Source organism: Rousettus aegyptiacus, unplaced genomic scaffold (assembly GCF_014176215.1).
Source record: "Rousettus aegyptiacus isolate mRouAeg1 unplaced genomic scaffold, mRouAeg1.p scaffold_m13_p_9, whole genome shotgun sequence".
NCBI lineage: Eukaryota > Metazoa > Chordata > Mammalia > Chiroptera > Pteropodidae > Rousettus > Rousettus aegyptiacus.
The window spans coordinates 103,780,810-103,801,719 of NW_023416312.1; the positions used below are offsets into that span (position 1 = coordinate 103,780,810).

Sequence of the window (20,910 nt, forward strand, 5' to 3'; positions counted from 1 at the left end):
AAACTCTAGCAGAGCCTATCGGTAGCTCGTAAGGGGCCCCCGGAGTGTCTAAGATCCAAAATGGGGACCCACTAACATCCTCTTTGTTCAGTTCCCTAGTCTCATGTCCTTGAGACCCATTACCAATCACCTGTAGCTTCTTGGGATAGCGATGGAGGATGGGCATGAGGAAGCAACTATTATAGTTTCAGCCTCAGTCTGCTGGAAGGACCAACTGGGCCAATGGAGAGAAAATCCCTTAGGCAGACCCAGTGGAGGACTGAGCCCCACCCAGCACCTACTGGGAAAGCCAGTAGGGGAAACTGTAAGACCTTACGGCCTGTGTAGGCCTGGCCTGGGCTTCGGATACCTACTTCCCATGCCAGGGTTTTGGTGAGCCCTGGCCTGGGATGGCTAGGCTTCTCTTAGGGGTAGAAGGAAATGCCAGCTCACCAGGTTCCACCTGGAGAGTGATGTGTGCTAGTGTTGGGTGTTACCATTATTTCCTGTCTTTTTGTTTGGTTTTTAGTAGACACCATGGCTACCTGGCTTATCTGTGAAAGATGAGCCTATGTGTTTAGTATTGAACTCAACTAAAACTTCCAAACAAGTTAATCGATCAGAATTATTATATACTCAGAATCTTTTTAAAATAGCCTTTTTTTTCCAATCACAAAAAAATAGTCTTTGAGAAATTTTGGAAAGAAGTATAACAGGAAAATGGTACCAGAGACACTCTTAATTATATATATATATATATATATATATATATATATATATACACACACACACATACATACACACACATATGTATATGTATATATGTATATATATACATATATACATATATATGTAATATATGCTTTTTAGTTGTAAAATATGCATAATATAAGATCTACCACTTTAACCTCTTTAAGTGTAGAAATCAGTGGCATTATAGCCATTTTGTAATATTGTACGACCATCACCACTATCCATTTCAAAAACATTTTTATTATCCTAAATAGAAACCCTATACCCATTAAGCAATAACTCCCCTCCCACCCTCTCCCAGCTCCTGTTAACCTCTATTATACTTTCTGCCTCTATGAATTTGACTACTCTAGGTACCTCATATAAGTGGAACCAAACATGATTTGTCCTTTTGCATCTGGCTTATTTCATTTAACATGTTTTCGAGGTTCATCAGTGTTGTAGCATGGATCAGTGCTTCATTCCTTTTTGTATTATAATGATATTATACTGTCTGGATAGATCATGTTTTGTGATCTATTCATCTCTATGGACACTTGGGTTGTTTCTACTTTGGGGGCAATTATGAATAAAGCTGCATGAACATTCATGGGATAAGTTTTTCTGTGGAATTATGTTTTCATTTCCTTACACCTTTTGTCTGTTGTGAATCGTGTTGTTATGAACATTGGTATACAAGTACTTGAATCCCTCTGTTCAATTCTTTTGAGACTATACCTAGATATAGACTTGCTAGGTCATATGGAAATTCTATGCTTAACTATTTGAGGAAAACATACTGTTTTCCATCGTGGCTGCACCATTTTACATTCTCACCAATAGCACACAAGGGTTCCAATGTCTCCACATCCTCTCCAACACTTATTATTTTCTATTTTATTATAATAGCCAGCCTAATAGTATGATTATATATTTTTACATAGTTGAAATCATATAGTTTTTTACCCAGCTCTTTTTAATCTATTGTTAAAGTTATACTGAGTATCTTTCCACATAATTAAATATTCATAAATGTCATTCTTAATGAGTGTACAATATTTTATTACATTAATTGAGTTAACTAGTCCTCTATTGATAGATATTTACTTTGCTTTACTATTATAAATAATGCCGTGGTCAATACCTTTATTCATAAATCTTTGTCAGACTGTGATTCCTTTTTTAAATAAATACTATCTCAATTATTTTTTTCTTATTTTTCTACTTTGCTGAGTTTCTTCAATCACAAAATAATGCATGCTTATTTTACCAAATCTAACAATACAGAGGCTTATAAAGAAAACATCAATAATCCTCCCATTCCCTTCCTTTGCAGTCTCCCTGCCCTGAGCTCACTGATATTAACAGTTTGTGTGTATACTTCTGCCCCGCTCTCAGAGCTTACAGAAACACTTGTACATGAAATGTCTTTCTTTCCTTTGTTGTGCATACAAATGGGAGCATAAACATTAATTGTACAGGATGCACATTTGGGACTAGTCTTACAGAGTCAGAGAATTAACGTTTTAAGGCTTTAACATGCAACTTTATTTCTCACCCAATTTCTTTCCAGAGGATTATTCTAGTTTATACTCTCACCAAAAGTGTGGAACTCATTTACTCCTCTTTTCCAGTATCGAGTATCATACTAATTGGGAGTTGAAAGTAGTATAATATGGCATTGGCTTCTAATTTGCATTCCTTAGGTCAAACTTTTGTTTTTCTTATTTATAGGCCATTTGTAATGCCTGTTTTGTGAATTGTCTGTTCATGCCTTATGTTTTTCTTATTGATTTGTATGTACTCTTTTATAGGTATTAATGGTTTTAACCTTTTCTGATCACATTTGTGGCGGTTTTTTTCATTTGTTACTTGACTCTTGGAGCTGAAAGGAGAGAATGAGAAAAAAAGAGGAACTATCCCAGCCATTTTTTATATACTTGACTTCACTTAATTCTTACATCTACCTTGTGAAGTACATGTGTATTTATCTCCATTTGGCATAGGAGAAGACAGGCTCAGAGAAGTTAAGTCACTAGCTCAAGGTCACCCAGCTAGTGAGAATTAGAGTTGAGATTTGAATCCAGGTCAAATACAGAGATTTGATTGACAGAAGGCAACAACACTACCCAGTCTGTGTCAGTGTAATTGTAGCATCAGTAGAGCTTTGTGCTAGTTAGTCACTTTACAGATATCATTTATGGAAAGGTAAGGATAGGGACTTTTATTATCTCCATTTTGCGGATGAGGAAAGTGTAGATCAGGTCATTTAAGTATCTCGCTAAAGGTTTCATAACTGGTAAGAGAAGACCCAGGATTTTCCCACAGGGCTGTTTGAGTTTAAAGATGTTTGGCACTTTCTTCGCCCTATACATGCTGCGTCCCTAGGGCCATCTTCTTAGATCTGAATTGAGGCCCAGAGAGGGAGAGAATGTTGCTCACGGTCACACAGAAAATTAGTGGCTAAGTCCCTACCTCCTTATAGTTGACTTGTCCAAGACCACACAACTAGTTAGTGGCTGAACCAGACTTGGAACCCAGCTCTGGCTACCTCTCTGTGTGACAGAAGCAAAGGATTTGCAGTGAAGAACATATATGGAGCTACCTGGGGCAAAGAGCAATTAGGTAGAGGGTGTAGCTGCTCCAAAACCTTTCTGAAGGAATGGACTCTGGCACTGGAGTCTTCCAGGGCAAGGCAGTTCCAGAAGTCCCTGAATTATACAACCCAGGGTAGAGGACTCGTGTGCAAGGGCAAGAAAACCTTTTGACAAGGAGAGAGCTGCCCTCCCTTTGATTCTAGCAGGAATAGCGAGCTCAGGGCTCTGAGAAGGAAGTTGGTGGGTTTGGAAGAAACAAAGCAGCAGTTGCCTCTTTTCATCATCTCTATCTCCCAGTGCGTGCATGTGCGTGCGTGTGTGTGTGTGTTTAGAGGAAAGAGGGAAGGGAGTGCTTTGATGGGAGAATGGAAATGGTCATTTGTTGCCCCTAGTACCTAAATGCTCCCCATATCCCCTTACCAATAAAATCTCACTCGTACAGGGAATGGGCTGTATACACTGATTTTAGAAAATCTCTCATCCAGTCATAGAAATTTCTCACCAACTTGACCTGAAATTCAATCAAAAAGATTTGTTTGAGTAACAGGCTAATTACTTCGATGGTGATAGTGAAATTCAGGAACCATCTGGGGAGCAATATGGCCTATAAGAGCTTGGGCGCTGAAGTCCAGGTAAACCTGATTTCAAGTTCCAGTTTAAAATCTGTCTTCTCCATAAAATAGTTGCTGAGACCTTGAATAAATTCTTTCATCTCTCTTGGAACCTTACTTTCGTCTTATTTGAAACTTAGAAATAAGGGTCGTTATGAACCTTAAATGACACACGACACACTAATCTCTTAAGATCACAGTGCTAGTGAGATGGAAAGTGCTCAAGAAATGGTCGCCACCCTTATTACTGGCTATGTGGCCTTGGGCAACTTATTTAAACTCTCATGTCCTTCCCATCCTCACCTATAAATAAACATGTCTCCACTTCAGGGGGTGGTCGTGAGGATTCAGTGCGTTAATAAACATCATTTGCTTAGAACAGAGCCTGGTATATAGTAAGCACTTAATAAATGGTAGCTACTATTATTCTCACCTTAATTAGATATGTTTAATCCAAACTACTGCTTGATACCCAGTTGAGTTTGACAGCACTAGGGTAGACTGCTTAGGAGAAGCAAAGGGTAATTTGGGAGCAGGAGGTGAAATGTCTGATATAGAGGTGAGAGGTTAAGAGCCAGAATGCACCTGAAGAGATTCTCATCAGTGAGGGCACGAAGACATGCTTAGGTGGGCCAGTGCCTTGATTTACCTCATCCGCAGAGACTAAGCACAGCTGACAGGTCCTTTTATCACGTCTGTGTTCTCCCATGCCTCTCATCTGTCTAGCAAGACACTGTGTTTGAGGAACGGAGTAAGGCAGGGATAGGAACCTGCCTTTCATGGCGATGCCTGCAGATGAGATTGCTTCCAGGGCCTGAGCCCAGGACTAGCAATGTGTGGCAGACGAGCATGCCTGGGTGGGGGCGGTGGGATTTTATGCCATTCACATCTGTGTGCATCTCAAAGGAAGCTATGGTTGTCACTGTCATTCCTGTGGTGGCCTGCACAGCCACTGGGCACCGAAGCCCCCAAAGTTTCCTTCCTCTCATATTAGTTCTTCTCTTTGTCTATGGGACCACTCATTCATTCTCTGTGGCCCAGACAGTGGTGATGGAGTACTGATCCAGGACTGGTCAGTGCACGGCCTGGGGCTTTGGGGCTAATATATTTTTATAATTTTAAAAGACATGTATAAGATTGTGTGTGTATATATGTGTGCGTGTATGTATATGTATATATATATTCACTCTTCAAAGTTAAACACTTGAAACTCTCTTAGCTTTTTCTTCTGATATTTATCTGCACATTTCTAATGGTATTCCAGTACTGCTATTCCTTGACTTTCCCGTTTTAGATATCTGTGTGTATGTTTGGGTGTGTATACACACACACAGGTTGGTACACGTATATACGTATTTGCTCGTGTATATTTATCCTATGTTTATCTTCGTTAGCATATGTATGCTAATATATACGGCACCTATTTCCTTGTAGCTTATACCTTTATTTTAAATAATAAATATAGATCTCAATGCTTATAATTAAAACAGAAGCCTTTTGCTTTACCCCTGAGCCTCACTCTTCAGAGTTAAATACTTGCAAATCTCTTAGCTGTTTCTTCTGATATTTACCTCCACATCTCTAAATGGCATGTTAATACTGCTTTAAAAAAATTCATCAGTTTTAAATATGTATTGACTTTTTATTTTATTAGAGCGGATTTAGCCCAGCAGCACCATATGTGCACACATACTTCCCCTCCCCTCATACATCCGATATCGGTTTCTGACTTTAGCAGGATTCCATGTTTACATTATTAGGATTATAAATATTGTTCACAGCTGAGTCATGGAGAATGCTGTGATTACATTTCCTTCCTCAGTCAACTTATTTTCCCAGAGTTAATACCTGCCTCTTTTTTTTTTTTCTGTTTTCTTAGTTTTCTATGACTCTTTGCTAGTACATCCCCAACTTCTCCATCGGGACTATAAAATTCATGCGAACATATTAAACAACCCATTACTTGAAACTTTTTCTCAGAGCTCTCTACCTTGCTCCGATGTGAGCTCGTTGCTAGAGGCTTGGTTTTTAATACTTGGATTTCAGGTACTTAGCAAGGACCTCTTAATACCCAGTTCCATGTGAAACTCTCAAAGCAATGCACAGATAAATAAGGTAAATCCCTGTCCTCAGGGAGCCTAGGGTCTCAAGGATGTTTAATTTACAGAGGTGTCTTGGGTTCCTTGCAGAGACTTTGATCTAAGCTGTCTGTGATCTCACACTCCAGGCAGGCCTTCCCCTCTCTATCTGCACTAAATACCAGAATAATACAATACAGTCCCCTAGAGAGCAGATGTGGTCTTGGGCTGCATCGACAGAAACAGCTTCCAGAACAGGAGGGCTTAGTTCTACTTGACTCTGTGTTGATAAGCTCTATCTGGAGATTATGTTCAGTTTCAAAGGACACAGCTAAATAGGAACTCAACTGAATAGGAACAACCAGGGTAGAAGGGAGAACTGGAAACCATATCCCATGAAATAGTTGAAAAATTGAGAATCTCTGGCTTCTTGGAAGAGTAGCCTACATGTAGCTATCTCCATTTTTCTTCTATCATGTTCCCTTTTAAACAGTCTGGTTTCTGCCCCCACTGCTCCACTGAAACTGCTATCACCATGGTGAGGCTGCCAACATGTTCTTAAGTCCATACCTACTGACCACTCCCCATTCCCTAATTTACAGAATACCACTCTCTTCTGTTTCTCCTCCAATCTCTTAAACTGATCCTCCATCTTCATCAGATTCCCTTCCTCCATCTGCCCCTTAAGTGTTAGTATTTTGCAGGGATCCAATGTTGATCCTTTTTCTCTCTGTGCTTACTCTCCCTAGGCAATACCATCCACTTCTTTGGCTTCTACGATTGCTTTTATCAGTCAGGGTGAGCTAGATTATGCTGTGGTAACAAACAACTCCCAAATATCAGAGTCTTAACACAGCAAACAGTTATTTCTTGCTCATAATACAGGTCCAAAACAAGTCAGCAGAGATCATCCTCTCATGATGGTCACCAGGAGACCTAGGCTAGGAGAGGGTTTATTTCACCACTGCTTCCACGTCAGCAACAGAGGGAAGACAATGTGGCATATCACACATCAGCTCACTTCAACTCACATTTCATTAACCATGCCTAACCTCAAAGAGTATAGGGAAAATATAGTCCTACTATGTTCCTAATGATTAACCCCTTAACTCTGCTGCACCTTGATGTCTAGCCTAGATGCTCTTGAGCTCAGACCACTCTGTCAAACTGTCTCCTTGATGTTTCTACCTTGTTGACCCACATATACGTCAAAGTCAACATGATTGGAAACTGAATTTATCTTTTTAACCCCCAAATGTACTCCTCCTGGTTTCCCTTCCTTAAGGAAATTGCTATTCCTCCTGCCACCCAAACCAGAACTCTAGTATTCATCCCAGACCCCTCTTTTCGTCTCATTCCCCACATCCATAAAGTTATTCTGCTGATTCTACCTCCTTAACATCTCTTCTCACATCCACCCCATTCTCTTCATTTCTTAATTCTGCTGCTACTGCCTTCACTGAGGTCCCCATCATCTGTCATTCAAATTGTTGCAATAGTCTGCTAGGTGGTCTCCGTACCTCCATTCTTGATGCCTGCATTCCATCATACATATTTTCAGACATAGTCTGAAAAGGTAGTCACAGGAGTAATAAGCTCTTTTAAAAGGCAAGTGTTTAAAACTTGTTAAAGGCTCTTTGTTGCCTATAGGATGAAGCCCAGCTCCTCCTCAGCATCCAGCACATGTCTTGATAGGGGCATGGCCTTTTTATACTTATCACCACAACATATAGTGATTGATTCACATGGTTCTCTCTTCTGCTCCTTGAAGCTAGGCAGCTTGTCTTACTCATCTCTAGCTCTCCAGCACAGTACCAGGCACTGAGAAAATGTTCAGAGAATGGTCATCGAATGGACAAATGAATTGGAACACCTAATTCAGGAGAGTTTACAAATACCTTCATGGAGTACAGGAAGCCGACTGTTCTGTATGGCCCCAGATGGGCTATAGGAGCCATGAGTAAAACCACAGAGAGGCATTATTTCAGCCCAAAAGAAGGGAGAACTTCTTTAACTAGAGTTGTCTGAAGATATAGGCTGCCTTAAGAGAGACTGAGTGCCCGGCGACAAGAGGTTTATAGTCAGTAGCTACATAGTGTTTGGCAGTGATGTTGGAGTGGAAATTCCAACAGCAGGTAGGAAAGTGGAGTGGATCCTCTCACAGTCCTCTTGCGGCAGTCGGCAATGCCTCTTACAGTGGTCATGAGCCTGCTTCCTTTGCTTACCTGATTGATATGGTCATCTTGGCTCCTTAAGAACTGCCTCTGCATTAGGGACACTACCTCTCCACTAACAAAGCTGGTCCTGGCCAGGCCAGGCCCACATGGCCACTGGCCTTTGACCAGATGGCCTAAGAGGCTTGAAGATGAAAGGGCCTTCTAGAACTGCTCTGGCTCTAGGTTCTCAACTACCTTTCCAGCCATCTCCCCTGCCTCCCTGCAAGCCAGGCCACTTTGACTCATGACTGCTCATTCTCAGAAACAGGAAAGCCGTTGCTTGTTTTTACAGCCACTTAAGTAAAACTATATATCGACCTGAATTTTCCCTGATCCCAGTCTGACTGCCAATCCCAATGAAATATTGCTGTCACCAGAGTTATGTCCATGATCTCCTTCCTGTGGATTGGAGAGATGGACTTTGACCTTACCCTATTCTGATCTAACTCTTTGAAAGCCCAGAATCAAGCTTAGGAGCACATGTCTCTTTTCAGACCTTCCCTAGGAGGTCCCTCATAATTCTAGGTGTGCTGATGGATACAGTGCAAAGAGGCATCAGATTACTCATCAGAGTACATCCCTTCTAATCCTGGCTTTGTGGTTGATTTCATGAATGCCTCTGACTTGGCTAAACCAATCCCCTTTTCTGGACCTCAGGTTCCCTCTAAGTGAAATCTAGGGTAGTAATTTGTGTGCTGTGGACAGTGGGTTTCATTCCCAAGCCCAGCCCAGATTGCTATTCTGCCTCCACAAGCTCTGCAGCTGCAGCTCCTTGCCAAAGGTCCCAGGGGGTACATCGAGAAAACAAGCAGCCATGCAGAGAAGGTCTGTAGGGAGGATTCTGGTGAGGAAATAGGCCCTAAAGGAGGGAAGCCAGTTGGAATCCAAGAAGGAAACTGCCAACTTCCTGATTGGCAAGAACTGAAGCTATCCTCTCTGGAGGGTTTCCCAGCCCCAAACTAAGGAATTGGGGTTGGCCTCCTCTTTCTAAATCCTCTGGCCCTGAGTCTTGGCTGTGGGCTTTGTGTGTACACATGTCTTGCGTGCATTTACACAGCACCCTGGGGGTTAGAAGTCAGGTGCCTCTTTTCAGAGGAGCATAGGGATGAGAAAGGCCTGGCTAGTGCTTCAAGCCAGGGAGCAGGAAGGTAAGGCAATGCTCTCCAGGTCTTCCCACTCCTCCCTAAACTGGCAGCTGCAGGGCCCAGGAGGGGTGGGGATCTCCCTCATCTTGCCTGCTCCCATTTCAACAGTGGCTTAGTAGCTCAGCTAGGAGGAGGGGTGGGACAGCCTTTCCAGCTTCCTTTTTGGGTTAATTGGTGTTCCCTCTAGTTACTCCCTGCTTCCTTCCCCTCCCAGTTCCCATAGCAACTTGGCTGTAGCAGCCAGAACTTGATTGAGCCCAGCGGTGGCCTGACTGAGGTGGAAAAGGGGGGTTCTGTGGGGGAAGGGAGGGCACTGCCAGGCCAAGGTTTCCCACCCCACCCATACTCTGCTGCTACCTTGAGGGTCCAGGATGGTTAGGGTCAGAGGACAGTGCATGAGGAAGTATTTTCTGCCAGGGCTGGACTTTGGAGAGCATGAAAGCCCAGAGCAGGCCTGGTTCTCAAATCTCCTTCCATACCCATGCCCTTGTGTCCTGCCCCATCCTGAGTTTGGACCTGGAAGTCACTGGTAGGATTGTCCAGTAGGAAGAACCTTATTAGAATTGAGAAACCAGGTTTCAAGTTCCTCCCTATGCCACTATTTTCTGTCTGTAGACGAGTCCTCCCTACTTTTCTAGGCCTCAGGTTCCTCATTTATAAAATGATGAAGTGGGGCTAAATTGATAATTCTCTACATATTAAAGTTACCTAAGGGGTTTTGAAAAACTATAAACTGTGGGCCCCACCCAAAGGGATTCTGACTTAGTTGGTCTGGAGTGTAATGTGGGCCAAGCAAGAGATTTTTAAAAAGACTCAGTGATTCTAATATGCAGCCAGAGTAGGGAAACTAGAGCAGATCTCCAACCGTCTGGCCTTGAGTCTTGGCTAGCGAGTCTTCCAAATGACTGTTGTCAGGAAATTTTCTTTTTCCTGCATGCCCCAGCTCCAGCAAGCCCCACAGCGCTCCTACCCCTGCCTCTTCACCATCCTTGTGAATGAGTTCCCAGGCCCCTGTGCCTGCACAAACAACCTGGCCCCCTCTGGCTCAGTCTTAACACTGATGAGACAGGTCAAGCAACTTAGGCCTGTCTAGGGAAGAGAGCTGCCTGCAGAGACTAAGGCAGACTTGATGCCCAGGTAGTAGCACTGAGAGCCAGGCTTTTCACCTGAGAAGGATCCCAGGCCACTTCTGAAGCAGGTGCGCCAGCAATGGCCTCAGCTAGCTGGCTGTGGGGCCAGGGAATCGGATTACCTCTCAGCTCCCTGTCATTCTTCCTCCATTCCCCCTCATTAGCTACTTGCCTGTTCCTGCCTCGCCACCCACAGGCCTGGTGTCCTCCTCAGGCAATCTGCTCGCCCACTTGTTGCCATGGTGACTCTGGCTGGGGGTGTGGGGCTTGAGGGAGGGTCGTCTAATTAAGGAGAAAGGCCACACTCCCACTGTCAAGCCACCTCTCTCCTCAGCCTGCCGCCCTCTCTCCCTCCCTGGACTCCCTCCCTCTTCCCCAGAGCAGATGAGTGAAGTGCCCGGGCACCACAGCCTGTTATTAGGCTAACTGCAGCTGCCTGGGAGGAGAGCTAAAACTCCCATAGAGCCCCCTCATGTAGTAGCGGAAATATTGAACTGGAAGAGCCCAGGGAGGATCCCATAGGGTGGTCCCCTGAATGCCACCAGTGGAAGAGGGGATGATTCCACACAGTTAGGGGTGAGGGTTGAAGCGGACTCTGGGTCTAGGCTGCAGAGATTGTGGTAGAGGCAGTGGCCAGACCCTCAGCTTGGCACTCAAGGGCCCCAAAGATGGCAGGATTCTATGAGTTACTGAGGCCCTTAGCTTTGGGGATTTTTATTTCTTTCCTGATTTACCTTAATTCTTTCTCTTAAAACTCCTTCTGCTCTCTTATCCCTCTTTCTTACCTCTGATTTCTTATTCCTCACCTATCTTTCTCCTGCTGTTCACTCTTACCCTTATCTTTCTTTTTTTTTATAAGAAGAACATTTATTTTTTACTTTTTAAAATATTTCTTTCATTTTTCAATTCCAGTTGACATACAATATTAGTTTCAGGTATATAATAGTGATTAGACATTTGTATAACTCATGAACTGATCACCCTGATACATTCAGTACCCATCTGATACAAACATAGTTATTTCAATACTACTGACTATATACCCCATGCTGTATTCTGTATCTCCGTGACTATTTTATAAGTACCAATTTGTACTTCTTAACCTCCTCCCCCTTCACAGATCTCCCCAACTTCCCCCCACCCCGATCCGGCAACCATCAAAATGCTCCTTGTATCTATGAGGTTGTTTCTGTTTTCTTTGTCCATTTATCCTATTCTCTAGATTCCACATATAAATGAAATCATATTTTATTTGTATACCTCTGTCTGACTTATTTCACTCAGCACAATACCCTCTAGGTCCATCCATGTTGTGAATGGCAAGATTTCATTCTTTTAATGGCTGAGTCATATTCCCTTGTGTATTCGTACCACCTCGTTATCCATTCATCCACTGATGGACACCCAGGCTGCCTGCATATCTTGGCTACTGTAAATAATGCTGCAATGAACATGTGGATGCACGTGACCCTTCAAAGTAGTGTTTTGCGTGCCCAGAAGTGGGATCACTGGGTCCTTCTTTGTCTCTTGTTATAGCCTTTGTATTAAACTATTTTGTCTAAGAATTGCTACCTCCTGCTTTTTTTGTATCCATTTTCATGAAATAACTTTTTCCATCCATTTAATTTCTCTCTCTGTGTGTCTTTGATCTGAAGTGAGTCTCTTGCGCACAGCATATGTAAGGTCTTGTTTTCTTATCCACCTTGTCTTTTGATTGGAGCATTAAATCCATTTACATTCAAAGTAATTGTTGATAGATATGTAGTTATTGCCATTTTATTATTTATATTTTTTATCTTTTTCCTTTTTTCTTCCTCTTCTTAAGGAAGTCCTTCTAACATTTCTTGTAATATTGGTTTAATACAGATGAACTCCTTTATTTTTTTGTTGTCTGGGAAGCTCTTTGACCTTCGATTCTAAATGATACCCTTGCCGGATAGAGTCATCTTGGTTATAGGTCCTTGCTTTTCATGACTTTGAATATGTCCTGCTAGTACCTTCTTGTCTACAAAGTTTCTGCCAAGAAGTTAGCTGATAGTCTTATGAGAGCTTCCTTGTAGGTAACTAGCTGCCTTTCTCTTGGTGTTTTTAACCTTCTCTCTTTGCCTTTAATCTTTGGCATTTTAAGTATGATGTACCTTGGCGTAGGCTTCTTTGGGTTCATCTTGTTTAGGACTCTCTGCACTTCCTGGGCTTGTATGTCTATTTTTTTTTTCACCAGACTTGGGAAGTTTTCAGTCATTATTTCTTCAAATGGGTTTTCAGTTCCTTGCTGCCTGTTTAGGGTTTGTGAACCCCTGAGAAATTTTAGGAAAAGTCCATAGAATGAGCCAAGACAGGCCATTGGTATGGAAAAACCACTGAAAGCAACTTGGGTGGCCTGCACATTGGGAGGGGTGGGTTCTCAGGGAATCACCCAGGCAGGGCAAGCACCATCAGCCAGGTCAATGGAGACTCAGATATGGCAGCTGCCTGAGTCTGCAAGCCAGGTAAGGGAGGGCTCAACAAAGGAATAATGTCCTCTGCCAGCACTTTTGTCTGGGAAAAAGCTGCCTGTCCAGTCTTCATCCTGACAACTCGGTCCATGCCCATACATCCCTGGTGCCTTTTGAGCTGCTGCCCCAGTGCTGGAGCTCAAAACGAGTGAGTCCATCAGTGGTAAGACTGTGGGGGCCCTTTAAGAGGAATGTCTGCAACTCCAGGCGCCCTGTGTCACTCAGCCACAGTCTCCACTGGTTTTCACAGCCAGAAGTTGTGGGGAATTCTTTTCCCTGAACTGTGACCCTGGGCTGTGGACCCCAATGTGGGACCCCCTCGCTCCTTAGAGGGAACCTCCACAGCCAAAATATCCCTCCTGATTCTCAACTGGCACACAGAGGTGTGGGACCAGCCCGTTTTGTATCTTCGCCTTTCCTACTAGTTTCGAGGTGGCTTATTTTGTGTGTCCTTACTTATAAGACTTCCGATCAGCTAGATTTCAGGTGGCTCTCAGTGATGGTTGTTCTGTAGGTTAGTTGTAACTTTGATGTGATTGTGGGAGGAGGCGAGCACAGTGTTTACCTACTCCACCATCTTGGCCGAAACCCACCCTCATCTTTCTTACTTCCTCTTGCTTGCTCCTAATCTTCGCAGCTCCCTCTTACCCCCACCCTCTTATACCCTGCTCTTTTTTACCCTTCATCTTTAACCCACACTGCATCTCTTTATTTCCTTTATACCCTTCATCTCTTATTCCTCTTCTCTTTTTCCCCAACCTTGTTTTTCCTACCCCTATTATCACCACCATTTCTTACCCTCCAACTGCCTACTATTTCTTATCCACCTCCTCCATTGCACCCCCTTATTCCACTGACAACCTGTCCTGCTCCTCAGCCCCCTCTCTGACCCCTACAGCTCTCTCTTACCCAGCCTCTTTCAATTTTTCTTTTCCACCCTCCTTTCACTCCCTTCTTGTTTCTTCGCACATACCTTTTATTCCAATAATTTCACTTTTAGGGGTTTATATAAATAAAATGTACCACAGGTATTCAAGAGAGATGTATACAAAGATATTTACTGAACATTTGTTTATAATAGTCAAAACTTGGAAATAATATCTATCCACAGGAGGTCAGTACCCTTTCCACTCTATTCATACAAAATTGTTCTGTGTTCTTTTAGCATTCACTCACCTCCATAGCTTTACTGAAGCTGTTGCTTCAACCTAGAATGCCCTTTTGTCTCATATTTACCCAATCATCTAAAATCCTACTGTGAGTCCTCGCTCAGCTATTATCCCCTCACCAAAGTCATTTCCCTCCTTTCTATTTACTCCTCTCCAATGGCCAGCGGTTTAACCTCTCCTACAGTATAAATCATATGAGAGAGAGTTTCAAGTTAGATGTGTCTACCCATGAAACTGGAATTTCTCTGAGAGTCAGGACATGTCCTCATTTACTCATCCCATTCATTCAATCAACAGACATTTTTTACATATATTGTGCTGAGTACAAGCCCATGCCTGTTTTCCTGCATCTCACATTTTAGTTGGGTTGACAGAGAAAACAAAACAAGGATGCAGCCAAAGTCATACTTGTAGTGAAGAAACAGTTTAGAGAAAGAGAGAATGATGAGGGGGCATCCTCTAGTTAGAGTGGTCAAGGAAGGACACCCTCTCTGAGGGGGTGACCTTTGACCTGAGGCCTGAAAAATGAGAAGGACCTAGCTGTGCCACAAGTGGGGGGAAAGCATTCCAGGCCAAGAGAACAGTATGTGCCTGGGGTGGAGAGAGTAAGGCATGTTCAAGGAAACGAAAGAAAATGTCTGTGTTGGAACATAATGAGCTTGTAGGTAGAGGTAGAAAATGGTGTTGGAGACATCCAAGAGGGTCAAGTTATGCCGGGACTTGAAGTCTGTAGTAAAAAGTTGAGGTTCTGTTCTAAAAGTTTTGAAGCATTTGAAGCAAAAGGGTAACATGATTCAATGGTATTTAGAGATCAGTTTTATGCCTGTGGGGACAGTGGATTGGAAAGACCAAAAATGGAAGCAGGAAGGCCAGGTAGGAAACTGTCATCCAGTTGACAAATGATAGTGGCCTGCACAAAGCTGTGGAATAGAATGAGAATTGTCATGCCTTGTGGATGACTACCTGTGGGGACATAAGGAAAGAGAGGAACAAAGGCTTACACCTAGGTTTTTGGCTTGTGCACCTGGGTGGATGGTCATCGCATTTATCTGAAATAAGCAAGACTTGGGGTTGAGAGCAGATTTGGAGTACAAGAAATTGTGACCTTCATTTTAAAATTTAGAGCATGTTAAATTTTAGATGCTGGTGAGATATCAAAGTCCCAAATAATACTTTGTTCCTCAGAGGGTTGGGTTGATTTGCATCACAATCGACAACTACCCACCATCACCACACATTACTACCTGCATTTGGTGATGGCTTTGGAAAAGGCTAGTGAGAGATTGCATTCCCAAAGTCCATGTTCACAGTGGAGTTATCTGCATTTTAGTTTAAGTGTTTAAAGTCAGTGTAAGAAGCTTCAGCCAGGTTGCTCAGTGTGTGGTTGAAAGGCCTTCAGCAGCAGAATGACATGTACCCTTGTTCAAAATTGGGATCCCTCAGCCCATCTCAGTCCACTTGAAGCTGAATTGGAGGGGCTGTCTGCATACTTAACAATGACTCAGGGGATTCTGAGGCACGCTGAAATCTGGGAACTGTTATTATAAGGAGCAACTATGAGAGGGTGCTCCTGAAGACATGAGGACTGGATGTGAGAAGGGCTCTAACCCCATGCATGAGAGTTGTTTGGATGTCTTGCTAAAATGCAGATGCTGACTTGGGTCTGAGGTGGGGCCTGGAGTTCTGTACTTCTCATCAGCTTCTAGGTGATGGTGATACTGCCGGTCCAGGGCCACAATTCCAGTAGCAAGGAGCTAGATCAGAGATTCGCAGTGCAAGATGATTTTGCCACCCAGTGAAAATTTAACAATGGCTGGAGATATTTTTGGTTGTCACAATTTAGGGTTGGGGTGCAACGGGCAACTACTAGGTAGAGGCAAGATATGCTGCTCAATAGCCTACAATGCACAGGGGAGTCCCCATTAGAAAGAATTATTCAATCTAAAATGTCAGTAGTATTGCCGTTGATAAACTCTGGACTTGATGATAACCAAAGGGTGTAGAGCAGGGAAACTTCCTTAGCTAGTATCCAGAACCTGATAGGAATGGGCTAGATGAGGGACAGGAAATATACTTGTGAAGTGAAACTGCAAAGTTTCCAAATGAAACATGGTGTCTGCTGCACACCAGGGCTGAAGCCAACAGGACAGAGCATGGATTAAGTAGAGCTTAAAGGCACATGTGGTGCCTCGTAAGGCAGATTCCTGGTTTTATTAAAAATAACCCCTCACATTGGTATTGAACTTTAGAGTTTACAAAACAGTTTCATCTGTGTCATATTATTTGATCCAAAAAACAGCCTCATGAGGTAGAGCAAGGATTATTCTATCTCTTTCTTGAATTGAGAAACTTAACACCATCGACCAAAGAAATGTTTGCTGAATTGAATAGAACTGAAATTTACTCCAGTATAGGTAACCTCAGACGAGTCAGGTCACCTCTTCAGGCCATCTGTAAAATGGTAGGGTTGGTCAGGTTGATTGGTAAGGACCTTTCCAGCTCAGACATAGGAGTAACTTTGTGATTTTACCAATGAACTAACTCTAAATCTTGGATGGTTGCAGACTGGGGGACTTGGGAGTCCTGGCTATGAGGTAGGAGATCTTAGGGTAGGATGTAGTGGTCTTGACTCAAAACTTTCTTCTTCACTCCCTGGATCCTGAGGTTGGGTTGGTGAGCACACCTCCCCCACTAGACTACAAGTACACCCCTCATCACTTTCCTCTGAGGTGGGAAGGGGCTGACACCTGGCTGATGCTCTTTCCTCTCCCCACAGGCTGTCTACAAGGCCTGGCTGTGCTCAGAATACTTCAGCGTGACCCAGCAAGAATGCCAGCGCTGGGTGCCCTGCAAGCAATACTGCCTGGAGGTGCAGACCCGGTGCCCCTTTATACTCCCTGACAATGAGGAAATGGTGTACGGAGGGCTGCCTGGCTTTATCTGTACAGGTAAAGGCAGGGCAGTGGGGAAGAGGGAGGAGGCTGGGTCCCAGGGTAGACACCAGGTCTGGGGTGTGGTAGCAGGGAGGACAACAGGGAAGTCACGTTAGAAGAATATTAGTGGCTGGACAAGTGGGCAGTAAGGTCCCCAGGCTGAGATATGGCCAGGTGGAATGGGCAGAGGGCAGTGTCTGTCTTTATCCAGAACACGTTCAGCCAGAGAGTCATCCCACAGAAACTATCTAGAGTCCCTGGGAGAGATGTGGATGGAAAGGGAAGGTGGTAATGGGTAGGAACAAAAAATTCTTGGGCAGGGCCACCAGAGCAGTCCCAGTTTTGAAAATCTCTCTAGGAAAGGCATAGCTTTCAGCCCACTTAGCACCCACCACAGCTTCCTTATCCATTGACAGGGTTGCTGGACACTTCGCCAAAGCGCCCGGAAACCAAATGCTGTGACATGCAGTGGGTCTCCTGTGAATCGGAGAAGAAGAAGTTCAAGGAGTCTGAGGCCCCCAAAACCCACTACCAGCAATTCCACCATTCCTATTTCCACCACTACCACCAACAGTACCGCCACTACCACCCACTCCATGACCCCCCAGGCCGCATCAGCCACAAGCCCTCTCTGCTGCCGGTGTCTGCGGGCTCCCGCCTCAGCCCCAGCAGGATCCGGCTCTATGTCCTTGTTCTCATGCTCCTCCATACCATGGTGTCCTTCTCCAGCAACCAGGGTGGTGGGGGACTGGGGCTGGAGGCACTGCCTGCCCTAGATGAGGGCATGACTCGGGAAGAGTGACAGCAAGGAGGGAGGACAGACCTCCACCACACATTGACATCAGCTCTAGCTCCCCCAGGGGGAGGGGGAGGGGGCTCCTCCCATGGGAGATATAGGACAGGTGGGGGCGGGGGGAAATGGGGACCATACATTGTCCCCAACCTACCCCCACCCCAGAAACAGCTCCAACAGAACGGCCAGAGGGCCCCAGGGAGCTGCAAAACTCATCTAGGAGAAAGAGGCAGGAGCAGCAGGTGCCCCCTCCCAGGCACCCATCTATGGGGCTTAGCAGACAAAAGGGGGGGGAGTAGGGGCTGGAAATGCCCACCCCTGCTGAGAGCCCTGACACCAGGGAGGGAGGCTGCCCACCCAGCCTTGGCCCTGCAGGGAATGTTGGGGAGCCCAGAGGGGAGATGCTCTCCCCCCTCTGCATTCCTTCTGTTGCCAAGATCCTTAATTCTCTCCTGCCCATACTCTACAGGCAATGGCAGACGGCCCTCCTCCAGCGCACCTTGCCAGGGAATTGCCAGGCTGGGAAATGGGGTATGTGCAGTTGTAGCTAGGTTGGGGGACCCAGTTAAACTGTGGTCCAGCACCCTAGGCAATGAGGGGTAGGAATGAGGTACAGAGAGAGTGGAGAGAGGGAAGGCAAGGAGAGGAGAGTCATGGGCAGAGGGCTTAGAGAGATGGCTAAATTGGCTGTTGCCACCTGGCTCTGGGGAGGTGGATGATCAATGTTGAATCAGGCTTGAGGACAGCTCCCCAAATCAGGAAGGGTTGCATAAGAAGCCCTCTGGGGAAGGAGTGCAGGAACTGGGGTGTTGGGCCTCAAAACGGAAGGGTGAGGGCGCATGGTTGGACTGCCACTGTCTGAAGGGCCATATCTTACAGAAGGTGCACATTCTCCCAAGGGCCACTCTTGCCCTGGAGATCTTGGCCTTGGGGCCAAAGACATTTCCATTTCTGATCTCCATGGAGAGGAGGGACTTCAACCCAAGTGGGTCAGGCCTGGCCTGGGTCCCCATACTCCCCCATCTTGTCCTAGCCCAGGCCTCCATGAAGGAGAATCTGGTGGCATTGCCCCAGGGCTTTCCAGAGATGAGCCTCCCCCTTCCCACCCTGTTCCCATCCCCAGCCTACCAAAGAGTATTTATCCCTTCCCATCCCTGGCCCCATGGGTTGCTATCCCAATTGTGGAACAACCAGACTCCTCCTTGCCCTGTAGTGGATCCCCTGATCCAGCCCCCCTGCCCCTTGCTGGAGAACATAGAAACTGGCAAGAGGACCTCCTGAATAAAGAGAATGTACTGTTGTCCCTTGGCTGAGAGACTTGAAATATTTAGTCGAGCTAGAGGGTTGAATGAGAAAAGAATTATCGAAACCCCTTTGGAGGACATTAGCCTTGCGCTGATCTCCTGGGAGCGGGAGGCTACATTGCTTGGGAAATTTCAAAGCCAATAGGAGCAGACAAGAGAGCTAGAACTATGTTCCTGGGATAGGTCAAGGGGCTTATGGTGCCAGAAAGGGCTGTCTTAGGACGTGATGCCAGTGAGGTAAGGGGATATGAGGGCCTGGAACCACGTTAGGTGAAAGCAAGAAGGAGATGGGGAGGGGACACCTAAAATTGGTTGGCCGGGGGATAAATGAGAGACTTTTCTTGTAGAGAGGGAATCATTCAATAGCCTCAGCTGGGTCCCAAATGGACTTCGTGCGACTAGGGAGTCCTTCCCTGCCAGTTTTCTCATTTCTCACAGCGTGTCCTCTTCCTCCACCCATGTGCCCTGCCCACATACCCCCCTGTTTGGCCTTCAGCACTTTGGGCCTAGCCACATACCCCATGCCTAGAGTGCTCTTTTCAGCTGGGGAGGAAAAGAGGTGCTGGCTCCTTTCCAGAGATGCTTATGTAGATGTGAAAGACCCTAGGTACTGCCTTCTAACTCCTGCATCCTCAGGAGGGGAAAAGGGACTGGGAAGTAAAGGGGGACCTTGCAGCCCCAGGGAACGGACCCTTGGAGACTCCCATCCTCTCTTCCCCCTCACCAAGTGCCCAGGAGACCCCTGGCTCAGACCAGCCCAGGGCCTTGCCCAGTGGCAGGGGTAAGGGGCACCTCACTCCACCTCAAAGTCATTTGACTGTCCCTATCCACCCCACTACCCAGATCTCCTAACAACCCTCAATCTGCCCTGCCTTCTGCCACATGCAGCAGAGCTGGGCAGCTTTCTTATGCCATTTTCTACACTGTGCTTCATGAGTAGGACTTTCTTGCACTAGTTCCTATGACTGAGTCTCCAAGCTGGATTCCTAGTAGTCCCCCGTCCCTTCCTCCCTCACCTGGCTATGATTCAGTTTTCCCACTTCCCCTGCCTCTGTGTTTCGGTGAGAGTCTCTGTGTGTGTACTGCTTTCTGTTTTGTTGCATTGTGGGGCAGAGGCCTCTCTGCTCTTGTTTAAACCCCATAAAGAAATAAATGGTAAGACTTGATGATAACCTTCCCTTCATGGTTTTGTTCTGTGGAGTCAAGCACTGCCCGAGTAAAAAGTCTATGCCTTCGGGAAGAGGTGGGACCAGAAGGTGCTGACCCCATGCCTCACTCCTTGTTGGCTCAGATCTCAGAAAAAGGGGAAACTCTGTGGTAGGCCATTTCAGACAAGGAATCAAAAACTCGGCCTCCTGCAGGGATCAAGTGGTTAAGTAAGTGTAAGTTGGGTGAGTGAAGAATGGACTCCAGCCTTATGAGTGGTGAGAAGTGCAGGTCACGTATAGTCTATAGGGGACAGCTCAAGTCCAGGGATGTCTTGTGGGAACGTGGGCCCCATGTTGCCAGATCTTCTCATTCTTCAAGGAAAGCGAGGACTCAGAGTTTTTATATGAAGCAGTCTAATTTCTAAATGTTGTCTCAAGTCAAAAAAAAAACCCAACCAACCAAAGCTCTATGTGGACTAAACAAGTCCTGAGGCTTCACGTAGCCTGGGGATGACTGGTTTGCATGTTTGTTGTAGCCTTTGGTTCTAGTCTCATCTTCTGCACTGCTTCAGCAGGGCCA

At 45.3% G+C, this 20,910-nt stretch overlaps 1 protein-coding gene across 1 annotated transcript in view; it reads left to right on the forward strand.

The window, feature by feature from the left end:
• The window catches only part of FAM155B (family with sequence similarity 155 member B), a 28,766-nt gene extending 8,412 nt beyond the window's left edge, over window positions 1-20,354 (forward strand). Inside the window, exons 2-3 of the mRNA XM_016158212.2 lie at window positions 16,929-17,100; window positions 17,502-20,354. Coding sequence (XP_016013698.2) covers window positions 16,929-17,100; window positions 17,502-17,887 — 558 coding nt within the window. The 3' untranslated portion in view covers window positions 17,888-20,354. The remainder of the gene's footprint in view (window positions 1-16,928; window positions 17,101-17,501) is intronic.
• Window positions 20,355-20,910: the final 556 nt, after the last annotated feature.